At 37.3% G+C, this 21,577-nt stretch overlaps 1 protein-coding gene across 4 annotated transcripts; it reads right to left on the reverse strand.

Annotated features, from left to right (window-relative positions):
• Positions 1-218: 218 nt before the first annotated feature.
• Positions 219-18,768, reverse strand: BZW1 (basic leucine zipper and W2 domains 1). 4 transcript variants are annotated; one of them, XM_036927921.2, is made up of 12 exons: positions 18,740-18,768; positions 17,164-17,237; positions 14,749-14,925; positions 12,585-12,679; positions 11,543-11,608; positions 11,020-11,155; positions 10,159-10,268; positions 9,843-10,013; positions 9,263-9,409; positions 8,583-8,721; positions 4,746-4,868; positions 219-4,320 (listed from the first exon to the last, which is right to left on the reverse strand). In XM_036927921.2, exons 2-12 carry the CDS (start codon positions 17,225-17,227, stop codon positions 4,289-4,291), a joined length of 1,260 nt encoding a protein of 419 aa, XP_036783816.2. In that variant the 5' UTR covers positions 17,228-17,237; positions 18,740-18,768; the 3' UTR covers positions 219-4,288. The 4 variants fall into 4 exon arrangements, with proteins under 4 accessions (XP_036783816.2, XP_036783815.2, XP_036783817.2 ...); XM_036927920.2 differs by lacking the exon at positions 18,740-18,768 and adding an exon at positions 18,355-18,512; XM_036927922.2 differs by lacking the exon at positions 18,740-18,768 and adding an exon at positions 18,100-18,291.
• Between the last annotated feature and the right edge of the window lie 2,809 nt (positions 18,769-21,577).

A 21,577-nucleotide genomic window follows, 5' to 3' on the forward strand; every position in this document is an offset into this window, starting at 1 on the left:
AGACAAGAAGCAAATTTCACAGTTAAACACAGAAACAATGCAGCAATGTAATTACTGGCTTGGATGGCTGTACTTGAGGTTTTTCAGAGTGCCAAGAACTATTTGAATTATCAGCTATCCAGTTTTCTCTGTTCTTCAACTGTTCGCATGCTGGGATCCATTACTCCTAACTAGAAGGGAAGTGAGGTGTGTTTACAGAAAAAATATTTTATTCTTAAAAGATGCCAGAGAATGTAGAACATCTTTTAATAGAGGCTTGCTTCAGTATGTAAATGGATTGTTTATTTCCCCAAAAGGTTTACCTCTAAGTCAAAATTTTAAGCACAGTCTTCAAGGTTTCAGCTAAAAGAAAGGTTTAAACTTTCATCCTTATTTTAAAATGGTTACACTGATTGGAAATTCCCTGAAATGGAATATAATAGCTCAATTATATTTGATAACTTTGTAGCACCCCAAATTCATTATATACATTTAATGCATAATCCCCAATCTTGCACTAGTACAACCATAAACATTCTAATCATGTAGTTTTTAACAAGATAGTGGTCCCTCTAGATAAAGTCTACAAAATAAAGGGTTCAGTAGATTTCTTACCATTGTCTCCTCTAGGGCACTATAGTACGCACCACGTGCAGCTGACTTTTAACTAAGATTCTTACTAACAGTTACGAAATTGACAGCGACTGAGTGCATTTGTAAAGTTATCTTCATCCTTTTCTCAAGTCATTAACAGTTGAGACTACAACCCTGGAATAAGGATAGGATTATAAGTGCATTGGAAAATTTAAATGATTGGATTTGATATGACTATTTGCCCATAATTAAATTGGAGGAAAAACATGGGGAGGGGGAGCCAGGAAGACTTCCTGATCCGTACCAAGTTTCATACAATTATGCATAAGATTGTTTAGGTACAAGCCCACTGCAATTCAATATTTTAGGCAGAAGCCAAATACATTATTTTGAAGTCAGAAGTACTTATCTTCTGGACTTCACTTAACCAAATAAACCTTACTGAAAAACTTTTCATAATATTTTTTAGGCCTTAGTAGGCTGGTGAATAGAAATATTTTATACAAATTGAAGATTAATACTTTATATGTAATATCACAGCAAGGCAATTTATCAGACTCCTCACAAAGATGCTTATTAACCTATTTTACATGGCACCTGTAAACAGCATCTGAACAAAATTTCTACAAAGGTAATCCAGTAACCTAAGCAGTAATGAACACTAAAACTTTGGCATCTATGTTACATTGAAAGCTAAACAACAGTGGTCAGTCCCTGTAGGCAGCCTACTTGATCTACTTGAGCCTAGTGTGACCATAGAGTCATCAGTAAAATTTAAATACCATTTATTTAAGTGTTATGCCCAACTTTAAATCACTCACCTAGGATTTTCACTAATGTTTATAGATTAGAAGAAACCAAAATGATTCAACTTATGATACATTTATAATCAGGTAAGAATCTGTCAAGACTTCCAAAGCCAGTGGGAAATGACTTTTCTGATACCTACTGTGGTTATATACAAAAGCGCAACTGTTAAAGGATGGGGACTGGCAGAAAACAAATTTTTTCTATTTTCTAGTGACCCTGGCAGAAAACACTGCTTCAGATATGGACATAAAGATATATCTGTCACTATATATATATCACTAGGTCCCCTTCCCTTTAAAAAAAGATGTATTAGGGCACGCATTTGCTATGGGGGTGCTATCACACCCAGGTGGGACCAAAAAACCCCTTACTCTTTTCATATATAAAGCAGATACTATACATATACAGCCTATCTATATTAATATCCACTGGGGTGCTATTAGGAAAAAAGTCTAAAATGGCTTCTTTTGGGGGGGTGGTTGATAATGAGAAAAAATTTTGAGAAACCCTGAATTAGAAATAAATCTCTCAGTCACATGCATTTCCTCTCACCACCATCATTATGCCGTGTCAAAATATCCTGTGGCATTTTTGGTATCTGGAGTCTTCAGAATATTAAATATCTCAAGGACAATATTCCCAGAATAATTAAGATTAAGAAACTTTTGATCAGCTCTAAACACACATTTAATTATAGCATCTAAGAGGAGACTTATCCTTAGAAATCAACACCAAGTTTGGAAAATCAATGAACACTTAATCCAATCATAATTACAAGCACAATTTTAACAATCTATATTAAGAATTACATATTTGAGGCCATAGATTGGCACTGGCAGCTGACTTTCAAAATCACCACTTTTAAGTCTTTTTAGAAAGCATTCCCTTTCTTTATACTATACTGTCACAGGTGACTTATCCATTCACTATAGCATTGTAGTAAGTAAACACTACTTTGTCATTATGAAGAAAAAAACAGTATGATCAGACAAAGATCATAATGTAGTACTGGAAGACTACACACTCTTTCACTATACATAGTATATAATAAAACAGGGTATACTTTGTACGGCAGTAACATGCAATGATTTGGTTGTAGAAATGTTAGTTTCTACTACATCAGAATTTGGTGTAGGTGTTTACAGTTGGAGGCCATAAGGATGAAAAGGGCAATTACTTAATGCTTATACAATAGAGATGTGTGAATGCATAACATATAGTTTCTACTAGGTATTAACATGGAACTTACAAAAAAATTAAAAAATTAAAAAAGACTGACCTAACCTAAGTGTAAAGATGGACTTAATTTTTCTAAGAAAGTCTTCTGAGGACTACAAATTTCAAAGTAAAAGCAGATTACTATGTAGAAACCTAGTGAAACATTGCCTGTGTGTGAAAACTTTATCAAAGTTATTCATTTAATAATTTCACCACATTCACAATGGTATCAGTTATAATGCTCTTCTTCATAAGGTTATTATACCTTTATTTCACATTATATTACATGTTATTCTCTCAAGATGAACTTTTAAACACCAAACTTTCGGCTCCTAAGAATGGCACCTTTGAAAGGGGAAATTTCCACTCAGTCTCTGGTGGCATTATTTCAAGAGTTTCTTTTACCAATCAAAAAAACTTTCAAAATGTTCACTTTTAACATGAAATCTTTCCACCAAAAAGCATGGCCATGTTTTGTTTTCTAATGACTATATATATATACACACATGGATAGCAGCAAGAAAATATGGAAATTAAAAGGCAGCCATTGAAACAAATGGATCAATTCTATGAAGACATATTTTGGCTCACGGCAATTTAAAAAGATGGCAAGTGGGTATGTCAATGACCAGATGCTTTAGTCGTAAGTTAGTATGTTAAGAGAATGAAGCTGGTCCAGTATGACTCAAGTGAAAACATATCATCATCACTACTTCATTCTTTACAACAAATACTCTAATTAGAGCATGTTGACCACTTAACATTTTTAACAATTTACTGGGTTTAGTATAAATAGTCTTTTCCTTTACTCATAATTTCCTATCAGAGTAAGTGTATGACAAGTGTAAAATACATTAAATAATAAGACTTTTCTAAGGTACGTTTTTTTGAAGATGGTTGAATGAAAATAATACCCCATTGGTTTTGTTTTGTTTTTTTTGCCTGTGAAGATTCAAACTGAATGAAGACGTTTCTCAATGGAAAAAAGCTCAACTTTCTTCTTCCCACAACTTCTGCCATATACAGTTTCTCAAAGACCTCACTTTCATACTTGTTCCCCATGGTTTCATCAAGGAATGAAAAAAAGAGAGCAAACAGTTGAGCTCAAGGACATCTGGGGTTAAAAAATCCAAGAAAGTTACCAACATGTAAGCAATGGTCCAAATACTCAAGATTCATGTTAATGAATTCAGTTATTGTATATGACATTTTCATTAATGAGCAGGGCTTTGGCACCAAATTATCACACAAATCATTGCCTTTTGAGACTTTGAATACTTTTACAGTTTAATTTGCAAACAGAATTTTTATAACAAATTATTTTTAACCAAATCATATCTTGAAAACTGCTTATATAGAAAACCCAGGGAATAAAGTGAACTGTTCATTGTGGAAGGCCTTAAATTACATTACAGTAGAAAATACAGGAGGTAGAAGATAACTGAAAAGACTAATGCAACATTAGATTTGAATCTATAGCTCCTGTAGCTACTTAAAACATGGTTTTTAGAAACTAAACCCAACATTTTCAGTAACCATATAAACAGTTAAAATAAAATTTGCCATGAAAGCCCTTATATCATGCTTGATATAGGGAGGTAGGAAGATGTAAGAACCAGGACACATGAGACATGACATTTTATATCTACAACTCCTGTTTGCTTTACTGAGGGTGTAGTTTCAAAATTCAGTCACCTTCTTCAGCTTCAGACTCAGATTCTAGAAAAGGGGGAAAATGCAGTCAAGCATTATGTAATATCAGAGAGTAAAATTTTCCATTTATAATTTTGAAGCTTTTTAAATTAAGGAATTTTATTAATAATCCTATTTATATAAGGGGACATTAAAAAGAATTCATTTGTAAACCTCAAAACTCATAAATATTATATACTTGAAAAATTTCCACTTTTTCTCCTGAGAAAGTATAGCATTATGGCTGAGCCAGCAAAACACTCCAATAATTAGAGTCTAGTTTTCCTCAACTGCCTTTAAGTAAATAAGTATTTACAAGTCTGTCATAAAACAAAAATCTGTACTCCAGGTATGTAATGGTACCTGAATGAAAGAAGGCAGCACATACAAACTATGGTCAGTTTGAAATTAGTTCTCCGGCTTTACAAAACTGCATGAAGGAAAAGTCTTACCTTCTTCAGCATTTTTGAGCCACTCTACAAACTTTTTCATTTGCTCAAGGAAGACACTTTTGCCCTTTGCAACATGTGCATCTTTATACCACTTCAGAATGGGTTCTTCACTCAGGACTTCAGCTATGAAAAAGAGCAGTCATTGTATTTGGGATGTTCACATAGCTTCCTAACACAGGCAGAGGTAAAATCCACCTAACATGTAAATGCCTGCATGGCAACAAAGATCCTACTGAAAGCTTAAGTAAAAGCAATTATTTTTGTTGCTTTCAAAAGAAATTTGTATTTAAAATTGTATTTAAAACATGTTTTTTTTTCAGCCAATTTGATTTTCAAGAAAATCAGAAAAGATGAAACAGGTGATCTCTATTAAACTTTTATCAACTTGTTGACAATGTCTGAACTGAAAACTAGGAAAAAACCCTTATTAAACCAGTGATTCTCTCAAAAGGCAATTCCCCTACCCCCCAACATTTGACAATGTTCAGAGACATTCTTGGTTGTTACGCTGGGGACAGGTGCTACTGACATCTCTTGCACAGATGTCAGTGATGCTATTAAAACACTCCACAATGCATACAACAGTCACCTACAAAAGAGTTATCTGGTGCAAAATATCAGTAGTACAAAGGTTGAGAAACCTTTTGATAAACAATCAGAGATATCTGATAATTTGTTAAATTTTGTTAGGCGTGAAAATGGTACAGTAGTTTTATAAGAAAGAAAGAATAAATGAAAGAACGAATCAACTAAAAAAAAAGTGTCCAAATTCATTCTGTGAGGCCACCTTTAACCCTGGTACCAAAACCACACAAAGAAAATTACAGACTAATATCCCTGATGAATATAGATGCAAAAATGCTCTACAAAACACTAGCAAACAGAATTAAAAAAATTAAAAAGATCATTCACCATGATCAAGTAGGATTTACCCCAGAGATGCAAGGATGGTTCAGTATTTACACATTAATGTGAAACACATTAACAAAAGGATAAAAAACTAAGATTATCTCAATAGATGCTGAAAGAACATTTGACAAAGTTCAATATCCATTCATGATGAAAACTCTCAAAAACTATTAAAATAAATGAATTCAGTAAAGTCACATGCTACAAAATCAAGGTACAGAAATAAGTTGCATTTCTATAACAAATAATGAACTAGTAGAAAGAGAAATTAATAATCCCATTTACAACTGCAACAAAAAACCCCACCAAAACCAAAAAAAACACAAATGTATCTAGGAATAAACCTAGCTAAAGAGGGGAAAGACCTGCATTCTGAAAACTATATAACACTGATGAAGGAAACTGAAGACAACACAAATAAATGGAAAGCCGTTCTGGGCTCACAGACAAGAGGAATTAATATTGTCAAAATGGCCATGCTGCCCAAAGCAAGCTACAGTCATTGCAATCCCTGTCAAATACCAATGTCATTTTTCACTTAATTAGAGCAAGGAATCCTAAAATTTATATGGAACCACAAAAGACCCTGAATAACTCAAGCAATCTTGAGAAAGAAGAAAGCTGGGGGTATAACCCTCCCAGGCTTCAAGCTATTACTATGAAGCTACAGTAATCAAAACAGTATGGTACTGGCACAAGAATAGACCCGTAGATCAATGGAACATAACAGAGAGCCCAAAAATAAACCCACACACATATGGTCAATTAATAGACGACAAGAGGCAAGAATATACAATGGGGAAAAGACAGTCTCTTCAATACCTGGTGTTGGGAAAACTAGAAAGCTACATTCAAGAGAATGAAACTGGATTACTGCCCAACTCCACACACAAAAGTAAACTCAAAATGGTTTAAAGACTTAAATATAAGACATAAAACCATAAAACTCTGAAAGAAAACACAAAAATCTCTTGAACATAAGCATGAGTCATTTTTTTCTGGATACATCTCCTTGGGCAAGGGAATCAAAAGCCAAAATAAATATGTGGGACTACATCAAACTGAAAAGTACAGCAAAGGATACCATTAACAAAACAAAAAGGCAACCTACAGTATGGGAGAATATGTTCATAAATGATGTATCTGGTAAGGGGTTAACATCCAAAATATATGAAGAATTCATATACCTCAACACCAAAGAAATAAACATTTTCCAAAGACATACAGATGGCCAATAGGCACATGAAAAGATGCTCCACATCACTAATCATCAGGGAAATGAAAATCAAAACCACAATGAGATTATCACTTTACAGCAGTCAGAACAGCCACTATCTAAAAGACAAGAAGTAACAAGTGTTGACAAGGATATGGAGAAAAAGGAACTCTCCTATACTGTTGTTGCAAATGTAAATTGGTACAGCTGCTGGGGAAAGCAGTATGGAGCTTCCTCAGAAAACTAAAAACAGAAATACACTTCTACTTCTAGGAATTTACCTGAAGAGAACAAAAATTCTGATTTGAAAAGATTTATGCCCTCCTATGTTTACTGCAACATTATTTACAATAGCCAAGATATGGAAGCAACCAAAATGTCCATCAATAGATGAATGGATAAAGATGTGGTGCATATGTACAATGGAATATTATTCAGCCATAAAAAAGAAATCCTACCAATGGTGACAACATGGATGGACCTGGAGGGTATTTTGCTAAGCAAAAGAAATCAGAGAAAGATGATTACCACATGCTTTCATTTCTATGTGAAATATGAAAAACAACAAACAAAACAAAGACTCATAAACAGAGAACAGATGGCTGGCTACTAAAGGGAGTGGGGAGATGGGTGAAACAGGTGAAGGGGATAAAGAGTTACAAACCTTAAATATAAAAATGATCTAGTAACAGATGGAAGCGTGCTCAGGGAACACAGCCTGTAATAATGTATTTTTGTATGGTGACAGACTAACTACACTTATCATGGTGAGCATATAATAATGTATGTAAGTGATAAATCACTAAGTTGTTCATCTGAAACCAGTACAGTATTGTACATAAAATAATTTAAAAAAAAGATTATAAAAAAGGAAAAAAAAAGTCCATGTATTTTATAGACCCATACTGGAAAAAGATTTCTAGGATTTGTTTCTAAATCATCTGAGTAGAAGGAAGTAGATGGGGGGATGTACCAATACTTTCAAGAAACCCAACTATAAGCCTGATAATCCCTCAAGCATGGGGTACTTGGAGAGTTCATTACCCTATTCTTTCATCAAAAAGAAAGAAAAAAAAACCTAGAGATGGGGTGACCTCTGCTCTATGTTTAGAATGTAGGAACCAAAAAAATCATTTATGAAAACAAGGTGATGGAAGTAATACATATGCACACAAACTATAGTCACAGGTATTAAGGCTGGTTTGGTTTATGCAGAATGTTAGAAAAGTGTTATCATCAACCGCAGTAAATTAAACATGGCAATGGGCTCTCTCCCAATAGGTCTTTTCTTTGCTAATCACCTGAGACAAATTTTCTGAAATTGGGATCACAGAAAAGGGAACAATAACTGAAATAGGGGGGCTTTAGAGAAGCATTCTGAACTGGTCTTGAAAGTGAAAGTTCACACTGGGTAATGAGATAGGGTGAAGGGCAGGCCAGAGGTAAGAGACATGTGCAGAGTGTCTGGAAAGAGAACTGGTAGAGCACAGGAGTTGAAGTTAGAGCTGTATCAAGAAGGCTTTAGATTTTAACTTGTTAATAAGGTTTAGAGATGTTTTGACACTAATGTGCTAAAAAGCACCCAATTCAATGAGAGACCACTCAGTCCTGTGATTAGAGTCTGATCTTTAGATAACTACTCATTGGAATTACTTTGAGTACTCTAGAAATTTCTATTAAATGTTACTGACAAAATTTGAAATTTAAATTACCTTTATAAAAAAGCACCACAATTTTCTGGAAGGCTTTCATGAAATGAATGTTGTCATAGCAATACTCCTGAATCTTCAGTAACAGAGTCAGCTCAGACTGACCTTGAGTAGTAAAGGCAGCAAGTAGAGGGCTGTATTGCTTTTAAAAGGAAAAGTAAAAAGATTTAGCCATTCATTATAATGACCTCAGTTACAAAATTCCTAGAATAGAGAACACACCTCAGCTTTTACTATCACTGTGAATTGTACTTTATTTAGTGGTAATTTTAAATAGCAAAGCAGAAAACTCTTCTAAGCATCTAAGTCAAATAAGCAATACCATACCAAGGATTCCAGATAACGTCAGTACAATGTTAGTATTTTGGGGGTGGAGGGGAAGAATGCTCCTGTTTTCCAACATTCTCTCTCAAAGGAAACACCAAACTGCAGGCTCCAGCTACTTTTAAACATGTATTTGCATTTATATGTAAAACACACTTTTAAGATGTATTTGTTTGTAATCCGTAAACCAAAGAAAGCCCAAGTGAGACTTCTTAAAAGGTTATCAATGATGTTTTCTACTTACTGGTGGGATATCCCCAGGAACCACATGGTATGATAAATCCTTACAGTAAGTACAGTAACAGTTAACTTATCCCCACTTAAAAGCAGAATATTTTGTTAAGGCACAGTTCCAATACCTTCAAGTGCTTAATGGCTTGCTCTGCTACAAGCTCCTCTTTTTTGTTCCATTCCACAGTGCTCATTACACTGGACCAAACTATTCCAATGACAACAGGCTCTGGGATGTTGTTTTTTTTCATCTCCTCCTTGACATACAAAATTATCTACAAAAAAATCCAAATTTAGTAAAAGAAAATCAGTTCTGATATGTACATAATCCAAATATGAAACACAGACATTTCACAAGAGCATAAAAACATTTTTCCATGGCAACTGGCAAGAACATGTGTACCAGATATAATCAGAAAACTTTTAGAACCGTAAGGGATGGATCTCTAGTTGAAACCTTATTTTACACATAGCCAGGAAAGGTCTGAGATGGAAAAGAGAAGGTCTGTCCACTGGCTTGTACCCTACAAAATCCCAAGTGTTATAATTTCTGGGCACTATTAAGGCACTGAATATGGTAAGATTCTACAGCTATTAATTAGAACTTACTCTGGTGAAAAACTTTTACTCATAGTTTCTCAAATGAGTCCAAGTTTTCTTTACCAGAAACTTAGTCATATAAAGATGGTTTAAACAAAAGTATCTTACATCCTTAAATGGATCACCACGGGACATCTGTTCTTGAAGTTCTTTCTGGAGTTCCTTACGAGCTCCTATGGTTTGCTGATTCCGAACATATTCTGAAAGCTCTTTCAAGCCTGCTTCAGTAAAATACTTTGTGAAGTGTTCAATGCTTTGTTTATTGGCAGGAAAAAGTTCCTGAAAGGAGATTTTAATGTGGTTAAATGGTCTTTAAGTCAGATTAAGAGAAATACTTCCCCTCTTTCCACAGAATAAAACTAAGCAAATTCCCTTATTATACTTTCTGTAAGAATGGGAAGAATGAATGAAACAAGTTACAAACCATCAATCTGTTATCCATGCTGACTTTCCGAAGACTTGCAGCTACTGCATTGATATCTTTTTCATTTATCCATGATTTAAAGAGCTTTACAGCAAAAGCTGCAGAAACCCCTGTAGAACAAAAGAGCAGACTTAACATTAAGTTCCTTCCTGGATTTTAACCACTGGTTACCTCCCCATTTCCTCACTCCATAGTTCAGCCACATGTGATTACTCACTTCAACCTAAACTTCCTTCTGCCACTGCTTACCATTTTACACCAATTTCTCTAGTCTACCATTCACTAGCTGTATATTCTTAGGTCAAGTTACTTAAACTGTTTTTGAATGTGTAAAATGGGAGTAACAGTTCCTACACTTGACAGGTTTCTGTGATAATTAACATAAAGCACATAAGTACTCAGTATTCTAAGTAGAAAAAAAGAAAGCTAACTTTAAAATAATCTCTGCATAGTACAATTTAACTATAGAAATCACAATAAGGAATTTATTTTCCTTCCAGTTTGACATTTTCCCAAATATCACTTTGTCTGTTAAAGACGTTCCTTAGTCTCCCAATTGGAATTAATCTCTTTCTGGGTTTTTATGGCATTTTTCTTTTTATTTTGTCGTAACTACATTTTGTCTGGACCCTAGATACTTGCTGTATGCCTAAAGAAAGCCATTAACACTAGATACCAAAGGTATACCTTAAATGTCAAAAGAATCTGAACAAACCTATTAATTTAAGGGTGGTTAAAAAACTGAGATTACTACACAAGTCAAATCTATATAAACTGTATCCTTTTATATCAATTTTTCATGCTCTTATCTACCCCATTTCTCAGCCAACTACAGACCATCCTTTACTAAAGGTTGATTACCTTCTTTAACCAAGTTCTCATTGTAAAGGCTATTAAGAATGGATGCATTAAGTGTTCCATTAGCCAGAAGAACACCAGTCAACATTGCCAGCTTGTTCCTTTCCGACTCTGAAAAACCCTTTAAGAACAGCAGCAGCTATAAAAGTAAATAGTTAAGGGTTAAAAGAGCAATTGCATTAAGTATATAAAGAGAAGCAGTAAAGCACACTATATTGGTTAAAAGTGTGGACTCTTGGTCTTACCAAATTTGTATCTCAGTTATAATACTCAGGAGCTAAGTGATCTTGAGCAAGTTACATAACCTCTGTGACTCAGTTTCCTCATAGTATCTAAGATTATCTAAACAGCAAGTATGCTAAATTTCTCTTTCTCAATGTGTTTAAATGATACCCCAAAATAACATTTCAAATACAGCCTACCTAAATATCTATAATTATCTCAAATGTGTGGCAGGATTAGGATTTAAATTTTCCTTTTTGACCCCCAACTTTTTGTTTTCTACAGAGCATATCGCTTCTCATACCTTTTTTACTTCATCTTCAAAACCTTTCTCCAGGTATTTGTAGCGCCTGATTAACTTGTTAAAAACCTGTGAAGAACAGTAAAGGTATTTAATTATAACTTCATTATGTACAGATGCCAGATTCCTAAAAGACCTAGGTCAGGGACACTAGGATCTCTTCCACAGATCTCTAGAACAGTAAGGAAGTGAACCTTCCACTGAATGAAGCAGTTTACAAAGTATTTAAACAAGCTTGGGAAGTCTGTGCACTCCCAAACCCTGCAATATGCCAGTGCTGTTAACACTTTAAAAGCTACCCTGCAATAGATTTTTATTGCCAAATACTAAGGTAAGAACTAATCATTGCTCAAATACAAGTCATCGTCCTTTTGAAGGTATTAACAGAGGAAGATCATAAAATACAGTTTTACTTTCCTAATGACATAGATAACAATCTCTTAAGTTAGACGCACTTGAATTCTTTGCTTACAGTAACATGAACATAATTGTGTATGAAAACTTTGAATGAGATTCTGACTGATAAGCTAATGTGCCTATTACTCATTCACTTTAAAAAAGTTAGATGCAGCAGAGAAGATTAAGTTCACTCTACAGCATCTTACTACATTGATAGACAGTGATTGCACTGGGGCGGGTATAGCGAGGACTTAATATGGGTGGGTAAATGTTGAGACCACAATGCTGTTCATGTGAAACCTTCCTAAAACAGTATATCAAACAAACAAAAAAGTTAGATACAGAAAAATTCAATGATGGAAATCATGACAGGGAACTGATTTTCCTTTTCAGTTTGATGTTTTTCTTATAAATGGATTAATTTCAGAGGAGCAAATAAGAAAAGAGCTAATTCAATCTTTTTCTACTTTGTTTTCCTCAACACATCTTAAGTTTATAATTCATCATTTTGTACCAAGAACAGTATCTCAAAACCTTCAGCTCAAATTCAGCCTTCTACCTGTATCCTCTTAGATTTAGACTATTCCTTAAATATTAGTCAGATGGATAGTGGGTAACTGAAATAAGTATGTAGAGTTCCATTTACCTGAGCAAATGCTTGCATGGTCTCTAGATCTTCTTGTGCTGCGAACACACAGACATCTGTACGCATCATGTCATCTGCCAGTGTACCACCTGGGGCTAAGGTATATTTACAGAACATTTTCAGTGGCCTTTTCAAAAAATTAGTCATTGTTTCAATGTTACTTTCTGTAAGGATTCTCATAAAATGATAAAAATTCTAAGAGAATTTAAAAGCAAAGTCAGTTACTCAGTACAAACATGGCTGGTTGGTTCAGTGTATATGAATAAAATGAGGTAATTTACAGGAATAAATACAATAACCCACTTCAGCAAACCAATGAAACTCATTTGCTTTAGCCATACAATAACGCCAAATCTGTCACTCAAATGGAGTTGTTCAAAGTTGGTTTTGATTATTTAACTTTCCATACAGAAAACCTTTTCAAGTTTCCAAAAAGGCTGCGTTATAAAAACCCACAAGTTAGAAATGTTATCTATTAGACACATTTGCAACTATTTATGGATAAAAAGATGCCTTATGTACACTTTAAAATATGGGAGGTGGGGGGTGTGGTGGGGATAAAGACAGTGATGGAGAGAAAAATTGTTAGTAATGTTGATGTTGGGTAGCTGACCAGCAGTTCATTATACTGTTCTAAAATACGTTTGAAAATGTTCTCAATAAATGTTTTAAAAATAATTTTCAAAAGAGGCTTATTGATAGCAGTATTATGAATACAGGCTTTCATATTTCTTACTATGAACTGGTAACAATCAAAGAAATACTCCTTTGACTAGGCATTAGAATGTATGAACCTAAGTTTCTGGTTTCATCACTGAGCAATTATATGACTGCATGCAAGTCACTGAAGCCTCTCTAAGCCTCCATTTTGCATATATTCACATGGAGTATCAGATTAGCTGTGAGGGTCAATAGAAAATACTGTGAAATACCTTTAAGAGTTACAGAAATTAAAGTGCCGGCAGCACTTGGAGATATATAACTAGGTAGCACGTTCTGTTAAGATTTCCTGAACTGCTGAGGGTAGAGGCAGGAATAAATTATATCAGTACTGTGTAACAGAAACATGTGAGCCATATAATGTAATTTCAAATCTTCCAGCAGCCATATTAAAAATGAAGGATGATGACCCAGTAATTCCATTCCTAGGAATTTACCCAAAGAAAACAAAATCTCCAATTCCAAAAGATACATGCACCCCTGTTTATCACTGCATTGTTTGCAATAGCCAAGATATGGAAGTAACCTAAGTGTCCATCAGGAGATGATTGGATAAAGAAGGTGCAGTACATACACACAATGGAATATTATTCAGCCATAAAAAGAAAAGAAATCCTGCCATTTTCAACATGGATGGATCTAGAGGGTGGTATGCTCAGTGAAATAAGCCAGGTGGAGAAAGACAAACACCACATGATTTCACTTATTTGTGGAATATAAAAACAAAGCAAAACAGAAGGAACAAAACAGCATTAGACTCATAGACATTGAGAAGTGACTAATGGTTAACCAAGGGGGAGGGGAGTGGGTGGGGGGACTGTTGAATTACTGTGATGTACATTTGCTAAAATTTAAAAAAAAAATGAAGGATGAGTTTCAGTATTTTAACCCAATACCAAAAAATTATGACTTTTAACATTTCAGTATTAAAAGTACTGTTTTTTTATATTATTTAAAATGTAATGTATACTTTACACTTCCAGCACATCTCAACTTGGACTAGCCACATTCCAAGTGATTGACAGCCCTCTGTGGCTAGTGGCTAATTTACTGAAGAGTGTGAATGAAGAGTGCAGGATTAGAACCTTTAGTTGTATAGAAGCATTTTATAAGACAGAGCAAGAGGTTAGGGTTTCTTTAACTGGGAGAGCTCAAACAAGGGTTGGAAAAATCATTCATCAGGGATGTTATAGGGGCTTAGGTATCAGACAGAAAAGAAAAGTTGTCCCTAAACACTATGGTTCTGTAACAGATTTCAAATACAAAGCCAGACAAAGTAAGGCAATTTGCTAATTTACTATGAGTTGGGAGGAAAACCTCAGAAGGATCTTATGGGGGTAAAAAAAAACAAAGCCACTCTAACTTGATAGGTTTGTCAAATAGTTCATATATTGGATTCTACATAATCTTCCATACATTACATTTCCCCACAAAACTCACTTACCCAGCATTCCGCCAGCCACCAGAATGTCAAAGAGTGTTTCTGCATATCGGCGGTAATCAAGTTTTGCTCCAGAAGCATCAAGAAACTTTGCTACTGCTTCCAAATCAGTACCAGTTTCAGTTAAGCCTTGAATAATACAGTCTTGAAACTGAGTAGGGTCAAACCTCTCTTTTTCATCTGGGGGCAAAATCCCAAAACACTTAGTTTTAAAAGGCGTACCAAAATACCATGAAAACAACCACCGTACAAAGCTTTACGTAACTAAGTAACTCAATCACATTCATCACAATTTCATTTTGCATTTATTTCAACAGCTGGAAAAAACAAACACAAGATAGATTACCGAAGACCTGCAATATAGTGGACACAACAGGAGACCAAACACACATCCTTTTCAACTTTCCCCTCTGCGAGTGCAAGACAGGGTTGCCTAGTCACAAGAACTGTGCAGCTTTTCTCCCAGTTATTTTTTTTCACGCAGGTCTCATATAAGTGAGCTAAATAAGTTACTATGTTCCTACTGCCAGGAGACAATTTTTACCTCTAATGATCTCCCATTGCCTCTGGGCTTTCTGGAAATTTAGGATATCCTCTAAATCTCAGATAAATTTTATTCCTAAATGAACTTGTGTCCAAACACTGGAGCTCTTGATTCTTTTCTTTAAATGCATGTAACCCTTTTTATTTTTTTAAATCACTCATCTGGTACTTATTAAGGTAATCTTCAGAAAGTACATTAACCGATTTATTTATACAGTACATGTATCTAATACATGACAAACTTCAGTAGATACCTTGCTTTAATCCTTGTAATAACCTTGTGAGATAGATCTTTTTGTTCCCATTATTCAGAAGGGAAATTAAAGGTCATATAAATTAGATCATCAAGAGACTATATAGTGTCACAGTTAAGAGCAAGATCTCTGGAGTCAAACTGCCTGATTTAAATCCTAATCACCACCTAACTGTCTGTATTTCAGCAACTAGCCTCATTCTTCATGCCTGAACTTCCCTGCTGTGAAATGGTGATTAATAATAGTATCTATCTTATAAGCTGTTGTGAATATTAAATGATACAAGTAAAATTGGAAAGTATTCAAAATAGTGCCTTGGGTATATAGCTTTTATGAGCTGCTATCACATACTCCATGACAGTTTGTTATCTTTGTCTAGGTTAGATGCTATCTTAATTTTCACACAGCACAAAGGTGACCTACTCCTTCCAGTTTGACCAGGATTTTCTTGTTTTGTTTTTGTTGTTTTTAAAAACCAAAGGCCTAGGTCTTGGGAGCTCTTTTTAGTCCTGGGCATATCTGGACAGTTGTTCACCCTATTCAGAACCCAATTATCAAGAATTAGAAGGGCATGAGTGATCTCAATCTGGAACCCAGGAAGTGACACCTCTTCATGATGCTACCACAAATTACTTGATACTATATGTACATAAAAGTGATACCAGTTAACATACTCGAAAGTATACAAACTTTCTTTCTCTACTGTTAAACTGCTCTGTTTTACAACTTCTGTTCCTCCCCTTAAGAAAATTTACAGGCTTAAATCTAAATGAATCTGCAAAGACTAGAATCAAATTAATCTTTGGTCTCCCCAGTACAAGGGGACAGACCATGATTAGAGCTCTTCAAGTGTCTGCTACTCAGGGAAGAAAAACACAATTTATAACTAGCACCTGACTCAGGTCTCTATATCCTCAAAATCTCCTGTAAAATAAGGTTAGTATGTGCTTCTGAGCAGTAACATTGAAAAATTATTGGGAAAATATTAAGCCCAATACAGAATATATCTGAGCCAACATCTCATTTAACTTGGTATTCGCTTAGTGCAGAGCCTTGCTACAGAAGTCAGTATTCATTTAAGCACCCACTATTACAGAAAGATAATTAATACACTTCTAGTACTTTTCTTACCAAGTCCGTGAGAAATATTTAATTTCAACAGACACTACAATTTGACCTCTGTTCTGTAATTAACTTTAATGGGTAAAGTCTGATTTTTCTCTCACAAATCTTCACAAAGTTTGGGTAAATGTGATCACATCAGGAGCTCCCTTTTTATAACTTAACTTTTTTCCATCAAGCAAAAATTTTAAGTGAAATTTGGTTAATGGAAATGCAACACATACTTAAAAAACAAAAAAACAAAAAACTTTATCTTCATGAAAAAAAGATCATTCACTAACCTGTTTAGAGATATAAACGTTGCTACTAAAAAACAAAAGGTTTGGAAAAGCAGAAATACTAAACGTGTAGCTGAAATCACTGTCAACAAGAAATTCAAGTTCTTTTTTGAGTACTTTCACTTAAGGTTTTAGTACGAAGTATTTGCGTCCCAGAGGAGCCAAAGTATAAAAGTTATTATGGAGGTCGGAAGTGAGATATTATTAAAACAGACATTTACCTCTTTTTCTGGTTTTAAAACGCTGGCCTGATAGCGTTGGCTTTTGCTGCTTTTGATTATTCATAAAAGACACCCTACGAAAAGAAAAATAAGGCCTTAAAGTATCTGCTGTAACATTCATTTTGAAAACAAATGAACAAACTTTGGTCTAGTCACATACAAATCAAATAGAACACACTTTCAGCCTAGCAATACACCTGGGGGAGGTACAAAGAATTACCTTCACATTCTTCCCACAAGAAAACACTTTGAATATGTCACGTGAAGCACACTTAAATAATTTTACAGCGCCACAATGATTGGTGGCAAATCGTAACTGTTCGACCTCTTCCTCATTCCTATTAAATTCGCCTACGTCTTCCACTACTTCTGAGCACCACAGAAGGCTGAGATTACCACCATAATCAGAAGTATCCAAAACGTATACGCAAGTTTTAAGCCCCTGTCAAAAGGTGAAGCCCTTCTTCTGAGGGGCCTGGTTTTGACGAACGCAACCCTACTCTCCAGTCGGGCCCGTGACCGCGGTAGTCGCGTGCTCCACTCCCATCCTGCAAGATGACAGCGGGCGTAGTCTCCTTTGCCCCATACCCTACAACCCAAGCCTCCTCCCGCGGCACGTGTCTCCCTGTCCACACCCTTCCTGTCTCCCGCTCGGGCGACAGGTGACCGTCGCAGTCCAGGACCCCCTGGCCACAGCGGGGCGCCGCAAAGGCTGCTCCTCGTCCGCAACCCCTTCTCCACTGACCCGGTAGTCGGCGGTGGCGGCCGCCGCAACGATTGGACCACTGGCGCTGAGGCTGCCCCGGACATCTGCCCGCCCTCCAGGGAAAGCAGCAGCGGCGGCGGCCGCCGCAGTGGTGGTGGCGGCTCCGCCGCCCCGCCCGCCGGAACCCCCCACGCGTCATCACTCAATAGAGGCTGCGGCGGCTTTGTTACCGAGGCCGGGGAGGGCCTGCCTCAGGCACTGCCTCCGTGTCTGATGCGGCGGCGCACTCCCGGACCCCACGGCCACCCAGCTGAGGCGGCGGCCCGAGTCCTCGAATCCAGGCGCTGGATCCGGCCCGGCCTCATGCGGCGGCCTCGGGTCGAGTCCACGAAGCCGGGCCGCACAGGCCTGCCGCCTCCCTCGCCCTCTGCCGGGCGACGAGGGCCCAAAATTTGGGCCCGGAACGAGCGGAAGCCGTGCCTCACCTAATTTAAGGCGAAGAGAAAAGAGCCAGAAATCCCCGATGTGGCGGCAACTGCGGCGGTGCCTCCTCTGCGACCGGAACTAACGCGAAGAAGGGGGAAGAGATGTCACCCCCGCCCCGGCCGGCCTCCTATCGCGAGATTTCCTTCTCGGGCACCTTTCTCCGCCCCTCCTAGATCTGGCTTTGAGCCTTAGCCTTTTCCCCTCAGCCTTTCCGTTCCTTGGGTCTCGGTGTGGGAGAACAGTGAAAGAGGCGGAGGGACATTTTCGAGGCTTCTCTATTCCCTTATGGGTTCCAAGGTTCCTGGACATTCATCCTAGACTCTTTGTTTCACGGAGGAGTCATCAGGCCATGGGAGGAGTTAGAGAACAAACGTCCTCACCCACCCCCGGTCTCGAGGAAGTCGGACACGTCCGCCCTAGTCCCTGGCCCGCGGATCACCCCCATCCTTGGGCGCCGGAAGTGGAAGCCCGAGGGCGGGGCGGTGTTTGGCTAAGGCGCCAGTCTGGCGTCCGTAGCGGCGGTTTTGGTGGACTCGCGTAGGCCGCCTCCGCAGCGCAGCGCCAGTGCGCCCAGCTGCCTGCTGGGTGGGCTCGTTAGGCGCAAGGAAGATTCAGGTAGAATTGTCAGGCGGAAATCTGCCCTGCGACCTTGGCCACCACTCCTTCCAGTGGTTTCTGTCGTTCTCTCCAGAGTGGAGGTTGTGGGGACTTGGGGGGCAACACACTCCCTGGAGGACTTTATAAAATAATACACAGGTTGCTGGGCCTCACCTGCAGAGATTCTGTAGATCTGGTGTGGGACCCCAGAATACGCATTTCTAACAAGTTTCTTGTGATGCTGATGCTGCTGGTTTAGGGACCACGCTTTGATAATGGCTAAATTAGACGGTGTGTCATCGAAGAGCTGGAGGACGATAAGAACGCATGTGACAGAACTGTGGACATTATAAAACTGTACAAATAGAGACACAGAGTGTCTTCAAGATGTAGCCTTATGCTTTTAGTCCCTGTTTGCTTCTCTGCTCTGTCGGTTTATATTCTTACCAGAGAAACCCTAAAAACGGGGTTTATCCTTAAAGTCAGCTTTCCTAGACCCTACTTCCCTACCTTACCAAACATTTTTGGTAAATTAGTCAATGATAGTTGACTTATTTTCCTTAACTGTTTGAACTTTGTCAAAATCGCCAAATCCAGTGATTCTCACCCTCCTTGTCTCCTCTGAGTTTCAGGGTGTTTCTGTCTCCTTAGAACTTTGTTCCAACTGTCCTGGCTACCTTTGAATACTTCTTTGTATTTATTGGCTCCTCTTTTCTGCACTGATACTTTTATCTTCTGTCATGCTTACATGGCAGTCTCATAAATTCCCAGGGATTTAACTTTTACTTATGTTTGAAGAGTTCCAAGTTCATCGATTGAATCTAAATTTTTGTTGAGTCCAGGCTCTATGCCCTTCCAGGCTGAGGGAACAGTAAGTGGGAAAGCCCTGATGTAGGAAAACCTGACCTATTGGAGGAACTGAAAGAGGCTAGTATGCTAAGCTTGGGAGATGAGGGCTGCGGGGAGCAGAAGAAAGTGGTAAGAGTCAGATCTCTTTAGTCCAGCCTTCTTCCCAACAGCCCAATCCATACTAAGTGGATCCACTGAAGGCCAAACAGAGCACTCTCAGTGCAGTTGATTATTCTTACCCCCAAACTTTTTCCTCACTTCTGAAGTTCTGTTAAAAATACGATATTTCACAGTGGGTAAAACTGCACTATTTCCAGAATCTCTCGCCTGGCCTTTGTATATCTCCATATCAATAGGTGTTTTTAAGAAGTGGAGAGAAGTAGCCTATCTCCGTACGAATAGGTGCTTAGAAGGGGTGGGGGAAGAGGGAAGCGTGAGCCGGCACCGCAGGTTTTTTTTGGCGTTTTCCCAGCCAGGACCAGGAGAGACCCTGGCGAGCGGAAGTAGAGGACTTTTTGTAAGCAATAAACGAGTTTCTCCCACTTTATTTTTCCCCTTGACTGATTTCAGCTTCAAAGGTTTATTTGCCCTGGGCTGGGAACACATTTTCCCCCGGAGTTACATTCACTAATAAAAGTAATAGCACTTCTGTATAGCAGATACATGTGTCATGTATTCTTTGAAGCATTTTATATATTACCCTTATTTAATCCTCAAAACTGCCTTACGATCTAGAAATTACTATTGGCCCCAGTTTATAGATGGGAAAACAGGCATAGAGAGGTCAAGTAACTTACCCAAGGTTGTAGAGCTAACGAATGAAAGAGACTGATTTGACAAGAAGTCTGCTTTACCACTGTCATATATGCCTTGCTGCCAAGAACTTATTATTTATTTATTTATTTTTTGAACTTATTTTTTTATCCATTCAAAAATACTTATTGAACCACTAGAAACACAAAGGTGACAAGTTAGACCTGTGCCCTCACAAAGCTTATCTTCCATATTTGTCCCATTTCTGAATTCCATCGTCTTTTTTTTTTTCCACTACCATTTTGCTTTATGTCTCTATTATCTCTAACTGGGACTTTTATAAAAACTTCTTAACTGTGTTATTCCTTTCTCCACATTTTCAGAATAATCTTCCCAAATGCAGCCTCAATCATTTCACTGTTTAAATGCCTTGGTTTGTACTTGAGACCATTCAGGGATAGTTTTCACCTTTAATTCCCATTATATTGATGGTTCTTAACCTCTTATTACCATCAATTTTGGGGTATATAGTAAGCAATTTTTGACTAAAAATAATATTTAGTACATTTAAAAATCAAAGCAGATTGAAGATTATCTGTAATAAGATCATTCTCACTCATTTGTATTCTGATAACCATTCTGGAAAGTGAGACGTTCGAGTGAGCTTATTGAGAACTGTACACATCAGGCAGTTATCTTTGCTTTCGGGTGTGCATAGGAGTAGGTCCTGTGGCCTGGCTTTGGAAATGGTTGGAGACTATACTGGCAAAAAAGTTTCCAAATACCTAACCTTTATGATTTATTTAGACTGGACCTACACACTGTGTCTTCCTTCTCTTGAGATGTCCTTCCCTCATGTTCTGTCAAAACCCTACTTTCTGTTTGAAGCCTTACTCAAGTACTGCCTCTTCCCTTAAGCTTTTCTTAGTCACAGCAGCTGATGTGAACACATTTTTTCAATTCCCTTTGCACTATGTACTTTCTTTCTGATGTTTGATCTACTTTTATACTTGCAATTGTCTT

This window comes from Manis pentadactyla, chromosome 6, assembly GCF_030020395.1.
Source record: "Manis pentadactyla isolate mManPen7 chromosome 6, mManPen7.hap1, whole genome shotgun sequence".
NCBI classification, from domain to species: Eukaryota; Metazoa; Chordata; class Mammalia; order Pholidota; family Manidae; genus Manis; species Manis pentadactyla.